Source organism: Scardinius erythrophthalmus (assembly GCF_964197995.2).
Source record: "Scardinius erythrophthalmus genome assembly, chromosome: 8".
Lineage (NCBI taxonomy): Eukaryota > Metazoa > Chordata > Actinopteri > Cypriniformes > Leuciscidae > Scardinius > Scardinius erythrophthalmus.
Window position 1 is genome coordinate 47,419,998 of NC_138228.1, and position 8,224 is coordinate 47,428,221.

An 8,224-nucleotide genomic window follows, 5' to 3' on the forward strand; every position below is an offset into this window, starting at 1 on the left:
ATTGTAATGTGCAAACATGTTTATTTGGCTTCTGTCATTTCTATAAAATATGTTTAAAATATGAGGAAGGAAAATGTCAAACAAGGATGTGGACAAAGTTTTCTTTTGGGGACATTTTGCAGATAATATATTTAATTGCAATATACTCATGTTTGAAAGTGCAATAATATTGTACTGTGGCTTAAGAATCATGATAATATCTTATCGTGATTCCCACCCCTGCTTTTGATTAAAATAATTTTAATATAACTAAATTATACCCCTACATGCCCTAATGTTGGTCAACGTGTGTTCATTTCATGGGCAATAAAACTGAAAATGTGCAGAATATTACCCTACAGTATTTGGCCCTTCTCTTCTCTTCTATGTAGGTTTGATAGATTGACAGCTCTGAAGGACTAATATTCGTCGCCTGTTTCCCAATGGCTGGTAGGTCCATGTATCTAATTCATTACATTAATAGCTCAACGATAAGCAACTGTATTTCACATTGATGCACTGCTTTATGTCTGTCCTGCAGAAAACAACTTTCCTCCTCTGCCTGGCTTTATTCCTCTAAGGCCGTGTTTCCATCAGGACTTTGAGGAGATTCCTGACCAGCACCGCACCATGTGCAAGAGACTCTACTACCTGTGGATCTGTGAGTCTGGACAACAAACTTACATATCGATCATATTCAGGTCTAGTTCACAAATACTCTGTTGAGTGAGTTTAGTTAAGTGTTCAGATGAACATGTCTAAAGTAGCCACTCACTCGACTGATCTGCTAGTTATTTTAACACTCTTGGTCCCCTAGTGGTGTGAGGTGGAACTGCAGGAGGTCTGTAGAATCATGTGGAAAAAAATAATAATATAGGGTTCACACAGAAAAATGTGCTTTAGTGTGTGATTACAGAGAATATATATATATATATATAATCATTATTTTTATTTATTATTTATTTTTGAGCATTGATGGAGCAACACATTTTGTGTGAAAATAAATCATAAAAGTGTTTGTTTTGTTTAACAATGGTATAAATGTAAGAGGTGGCGAAGTCTTTCACAGACACACGGGGTTAAACCAGCACGGAAAAAAAGACAGAACTGATACAAATACTTTAGCTAAAACAATAAGATTTTAATAATGTCTGTCTTAGTTAATACTTGTTTAAAACAATCTCTTTAGCAAAAAAAAAAAACTGTGTATTTGATAAATAAAATAATCGATTTTTATTCAATAAATATACTGTCGTTAATATGTGTTAATTTTCTAGATAACAGAAACAAACTTATTTAAAAAAGTAAATATTCTGAAAGCACTGAATAATGTAATAAAGTTTTACAGTAGTAATGAATACATTTCATATTGTATTATATTAATAATATCATATATTTTTTTTAAATATGATGATTTCATTATAAATATGGTGATTATCTATTATGGTAATTAAGATGGACACTAACTTTGATTAATGATATTTACCATCCGAATCTAAACATGTCACCAAATGTAAAAGTCAGGTGTTTATTATCATGTTAATTATGCATTGCGGTGCGCCTTAAATACCATGGAACCGCCGACGCCAATAAAGAAGCTTTATTTTCATTTTAATCACATTATTGGTGATGCATTTGTTCTCTGCACTAAAGGAATCATTGAGCATATTTTCTTCCAGAGGTCCATAAGGATGGTTTCAGAAATGATGTGGATCCAGTATTTATAAAAAAATATATACATTATATTATTGTAAATATATACATTAATTATTGTCATCTCTTGCTGTAGATACTACCTGTAGCTGATCCCTCTTAAGGTATTCTTTATGTGTTGCTTTTGAGTGAAATTGCATGCGTTTTTATTTAGAATACTGTATCATTCTTTTTTTTTTGTAAGAATTTCTTTTTTTAAATATTTTTCATGGCATGGAACAAAGTATTATTTTGTTTTTTGTGTGATTTCATGGAGTCGACTGCATGTCACAGTTGTGTGTTTCTAGTGTCTGTCAGCCTCATTCATTGATGACACTGCTATGGCTTTAGTTCGCTCATAATCATGTGCATTATAACCTTTGTGCAAATGCAATGCAATATGTGTATAGTGTGGGTCTCCAGGTTTCTCTGCTTGATGAAGCATTTACTCTATTGACAGCTGCATTCTCTCTCTCTATCTCTATCTCTCTCTCTCTCTCTCTCTCTCTCTCTATCTCTCTCTCTCTCTCTCTCTCTCTCTCTCTCTCTCTCTCTCACTCTCTCTCTCTCTCTCTCCCTCTCTCTCTCTCTCTCTCTCTCTCTCTGAAGTGGTGTGTGATCATCATATAGCGCATTATTCTCTTGTACACTCTTGGGAAATGAAGGGTTTCTGCTCTCTCTCTCAAACACTCATCGTTTGCATCTGTGCTAATAACGCATAGAGTTGCGTAGAGTTATGGAGTGAGATGTGCTCTTGTGTGCAGTGTACGGCGTCACCCTGCTGGTGAACTTCTTCGGCTGTATGGCGTGGATGTTCGGTGGAGGAGGAGTGACGAACTTCGGCATGTCCATCATATGGGTCGTTCTCTTCACCCCTTGTTCATATGTGTGCTGGTTCAGATCCATTTACAATGCCTTCAAGTGAGCATCCCCGGCCTACTAGTGCATCATAATTATTCAATTGTTCAGATTTTATAAAGTGATTATATTTCTATATACCATTATTTATTATTATTTTTGATCATTTGTGCTTTATGACATTGATTAATATTTGATGATAATCATCATCATATGTACAATATATTTATTATTATTATTATTATTATTATTATCAGTTATATATATTATTTATTAAGTTATTAATATACATTTTTATTTTAATAGAATTTTAATAATAATGGTTATTATCATCATATTATAAATGTATAATGAATCCATTATTTATTTAATTAATAAAATACAAATTATATATAAATGTATTTATATTAATTTAATAAATAATAATAATAATAATAATAATAATAACTGATGCATTAAGGTTTAGATAACTGTTGTTATGTATGTGTTTATCTGTAATATGGTAAATTTATAATTAATTAATTAATTAATTTATTTATTTATTAAATATAAATTATATATTAATATTATTTAAATAATAATAATAATAATAATAATAATAATAATAATGGTTATCATCATTATAATATGGTTAATGAATAACGCATGTATTTAATTATTTATTAATTTATATTAATTTAATAAATAATAATAATAACATCAATAACTGATTCATGACACATTTATCTTTACGGTTTAGATAACTATAGTTATGTGTTGTTTTTCAGGACTGACAGCTCGTTCTACTTCATGGCATTCTTCTTCGTCTTCATGGCACAGCTTTTCATTTCTATAATTCAGGCCATTGGTATTCCAGGATGGGGTGTTTGGTAAGACCCTTTAAGTGCAAATGCATCCACATATTATTCCCAAATATCAGTATTCTGAACGCTAACACAAACCTCTGCCTGCGGGCACTAGAATACTGCATCTATTACTGTATTGTATTTAATGCACGTGTTATATCCGTGATGGCATGATGTGTGTGTGATGGCATGGTGTGTGTGTGATGGCATGATGTGTGTGTGGTGTTTCAGTGGCTGGTTGGGCACCATCTCCTTCTTTGGCACGAGTATCTTTGCCTCCATCATAATGCTGATCCCCACGCTCATGTTCACTGCAGTCGCTGCTATCTGCTTCATCGCGCTCACGAAGGTACCGATGCGCACACACACACACACACACACACACACACACATGTATCTCAGCGGGACGGGTCGTTACTCGTTCACTGTATCAGCTGACGTGTGTATAGAAGTCTTGGGGCTGGTTGGGTGATGTGTTATTAAGTGTGAGGCTGGAGCATGTAGTGGTTGTTAATTAGATGCGAGAGTTACCTTAGGATTTGTGTCTGAAAAGCCAATCAGAAGCCAGTAAAAATTGGTGATAATCGACCTATCATGGAAGCTTGTTTCCGCCACGGATTAAACAATAAAAAAGTAATTGCGACTTTTGATCTCATAATACAGACATTTTTTTTTATATCTCGCAATCCTTACTTTTTTCTCTAAATTCTGACTTTTTTTTCCTCAAAATCTTTTACAATTCTGACTTTTTTCCTCTGAATTCTGACTGTTTTCTCAATTTGTTTTACATCTCACAATTCTGACTTTTTCTCATATTTTTTTTACATCTCACATATTTTGTGTTTCCATCATGGAATGAAAAAGTAAAAATGATAATTTCAAGTTTAAAAAAAAAAAGAAAAAAGGATTTTTTTTAACACCATTTAATTGTTTTATTCCATGGCGTAAATAATCCCCCGTATAAAGCTGACGATGATCAACATTATTGTCCTGCTCATCCTCATGGTTCTGTGTTTGGCAGGTTCATAACTTCTACCGAGGCAGTGGCGGGAGCATGAGTAAAGCGCAGGAGGAGTGGGTCTCCGGCGCCTGGAAGAACCCTCACGTTCAGCAGGCAGCGCAGCAGGCAGCCCTGGGGTCCTTACAGGGCCCTCAGACCCCGCAGACCCCACAGTACTCCACACCCTCCTACGACAACACCATGTGAAACACCAACACCAACACAACCAGTCATCAGTAGAGCAGGGGTGTGTTTCCCAAAAGCATTGTTAAAGGTGCTGAATGTGTAACTTTTTTCACTCTACTAAAGCATACAGATACCATAATGTATTTGCAGATATTTAGGAAACATGCTGAGTTCACATACTCGTTTCTCTGAAAAACACAGTTATTTTACTTATTATTTGTACACGTTTCGTGATGTCAGTCGGTTTTTGTTTTGGTCTGTGTGACTCCGCCCACTGCCAGTTCAGCCAATAGTATTTCGACACCCCGGGTTGCCAGTTGGTGGGAAACACAGCGTATTGCAGCCAGCAAATAAACTGGGTCAGAAATTGCAGATTCTACACAACTTTAAAAGCCTCTGTCTCTAAAAAATCTCTATGAACGAGAGCATATTAAAACGCGGATAAATCAACTCATCAACTTATGTATGCCTCCTCGGCTTTCATGGTCAATTGCGCTCATTCCTGTTGCGTGTTCTCAATCTGGCAACCCGCTTGAGCGTCGAGTCTGAGGAGGCGGGGAAACAACGATCTCTGATATTTTGTATTTGGACTGCAGTACCTATCTCGACCACTAGCTGTCATTCTCACAGACTGCACCTTTAAACCAACTATGGTCGCAAGTTCTGTCGTTATCATCATAGTTTAACGAGTCGGTGTTTCCCGAAACCATCGTTCCAACGAACATTCGCAAACAGCATCGCAGAGTTGTGTGTTTGAACGACAGATCTCGACCTGTGCTTAGAAGAAGAGTTTCATGTTTGCATGACATGTGGACTCAATAAATCCTGATCTTGAGCAAAATAAGCAAGCTGACATTCAGTACAATCTGTCTTTTATTCAGAATACATACAAATGTTATTTACGTCTTTTAGTTTGTCAAGAGATTTAAAGCGTCGTTTCTGAAGAGTGTGCATGTGTGAACGAGCTCTAGTGTAAGAACGAGTCTATGAGTGAATCTGGAAATAAAGCAAAATAACTGAGAAAAATGACAAATAGTCCTCAGATGCCATGTCTGTAATTTATAGCAAAACATCTAGCATTAATTCGATCTCAAACAGTTTCATTAAAATAATTACTCCAACACCTGTGTGACATCATTAACCAACGTGGTTGAGCGACCAATTTGCGACAATACGGTTTCGGGAAACACTCGTGACTATAGTTAATTTCTTCAACGATGTATCGTACTATAGTAGTGAAGCAGCGAGTTACGGCGGTGTACGGGAAACACACTCAGGCCGAGCGGGAAACACGTGTCAGGCCTCAGCTGAAAGATGACGTGACGTTTTTTGGGGGGGGGGGGGGGGGGTTATGTGTGTGTCTTTGAGTTTTGTGTATATTTAAGCCTATTTTTACTGTTATGTGACAGTATTAAATTAGAAATTACTTTATGTAGATTTGATGAGATTAGCAATCAGGGAAAAGCTGGATTTTAAATTGTGTATAATTTTAATACAATGTATAAAACATACAAGGGAAATTTAATGAAAGATACAGAACATCCTGGATGAAGTATTTATAAAATGTTATTTTAGCTTGAAATTGTTTTTTGTGAGCATAGTCTATGAAATCATTTTTAAACATTTTAATTTTGTGGTGAATATATATTTGTTGTAGTTATTTTAATTATTTAATATGCTAAAAACTACTCAAGTGAGTGTAATATAAAATGACTTATTTAGTAATCATAAATGACTAGTAGACAGGTTGCTCTATTAATTAATTAATTAATTAAATTTGATTTATTTTGTTTTAATTTCAGATATACTGTATGTATAATGTGTAGAAAATGTTGAGTTAAATGGAGAGGCCTGTTTGTGTTTCGTCAGGTCACTTTGTCAGTGTAAATGCATTACATGTATTGAAGAACACGAGACTCGCAGATTCCTGTAATATATTCATGAAAAGGGAAATGTGTAAATCTTTACTATTTTCGAAGAAATTTTAGACTGGGTTTCAATGTGATATAAAACTAGGGTAACACTTTAAAATAAGGTTCATTAGTTAACATGAACTATGAACAATACTTCTTCAGCATTTATTAATCTTAGTTAATATTAATTTCAACATTTACTAATACGTTATTCAAATCAAAGGTTGCATTTGTTAACATTAGTTAATGCACTGTGAACTAACATGAACAAACAATGAACAACTGTATTTTTATGAACTAACATTAAGGAAGATTAATAAATACTCTGTAACACATGTATTGCTCTTCATACATTAATGTTAACTAATGAACCTTATTGTAAAGTGTTACCGAAACTAGTGCTACAGATTCTTGACTATAATGAGTTAGCATCTAAACGAACCATTAAACACACTTGTTTCCTCTCCGGGCTTCATGAATGAGTGTTCGGAGTTTTTGGTCCAGCAGGGCGCAGTGTTGTTCTGGGATGAGATATTTCCAGACTGGGATTTTCCCCAGAAACTGCACTGACTTGCAGATCACAATCGGAGAACAACACTACTTTGTCAGGCTAATAACTTGATTCTCAGTTAGGCACACATTTAAGCAGAGCCGAGCACGTGTCCGATCCCAGATCAGATCCCTGAAGACGACAATGAATGCTCTCTTTCTTTCTCAGACCATTCTCACCATTCGTAGAGTAATGATGGGATCATTCACATTAAAGAGTCTCCTGTTATAAACACCACTGACGTCCTCTGCTTTAGACACTCGATTTGCACTAACACAGAGGCGACGTGTAATAAAACTCCTAGTATGAGTTATGAAGGTGAGCATATTTTCCAGCTTCCAGCTTAAATCAAATTGTTTTATGGAGTATAACCAATAAAGTCAGCACCATCACAGTGAAGCATATGTTCTTTATATCACTGACTGTCTATTATATCGTATCAAACTTCACGTGGGCTTGTGAAGGAACAGTGTGTTACTGATGTTTCAGTGCCGGTAAATGACTTTAGCAAGGTCAAGGTCAAGGTCATGGATCGGATTCCCCGTGATAATAAAACATATAGCTTGATGTTAACAGCTGTAAATGACAGTATTGTTTTGCGTTTTATGATACAGCTCTTGGTACACTTCTTTTAGTTGCCCGAAAGCATACAGTTACAGTGAAATCATATATTGTACTCTTTTTTTAAAAGCACATTTCAATACAACCAAGGTTGCCCAAAGTGCTGTACATCAATGATAATAAAACAGACATACAACAAGGAAACAACATAAAACAACCACACACCTAAGAATGAATAACCCGGGTAATTGAAAGCCGTCGTTAATAAATGAGCTTTTTAGCCAAGATGTAAAGCTGGAAATGGTCTGAGCAAAGCTAATACAAAAAGGCAATGAATTCCAAAGTTTGGGGGCGGCAACTAAAAAAGCACGTTCGCCTTTGAGTTTTAATCTGGATCTGGGAACCACTGAGAGAAACTGATCAGAGGATCGTCACAGAGGAGCGCCAGTTCTCTAATGTCTCCAGGTGTTTTGGTGCCAACCCGTTCAAAGGCTTAAAGACAAACAATAAATGATGAAATGCATACGAACTGTATCAGTATTGCGACTCAGCAGGCCTTTATAAACCCAACTCTGATCATGAGGTGGACATTCCTGTTGTGCAGATGGAAGATTACAGTATGATCTGCCTTAGGGTGTCT

The 8,224-nt window shown here is 35.5% G+C and overlaps 1 protein-coding gene across 1 annotated transcript; it reads left to right on the plus strand.

The window, feature by feature from the left end:
* Nucleotides 1-422: 422 nt before the first annotated feature.
* Nucleotides 423-4,581, plus strand: scamp5b (secretory carrier membrane protein 5b; the record flags this gene model as incomplete). Its single annotated transcript, XM_081371903.1, has 6 exons — nt 423-429; nt 521-640; nt 2,436-2,592; nt 3,297-3,398; nt 3,606-3,723; nt 4,396-4,581. The coding sequence occupies 6 exons, from the start codon at nt 423-425 to the stop codon at nt 4,579-4,581; spliced, it is 690 nt and encodes a 229-aa protein (XP_081228029.1).
* Nucleotides 4,582-8,224: the final 3,643 nt, after the last annotated feature.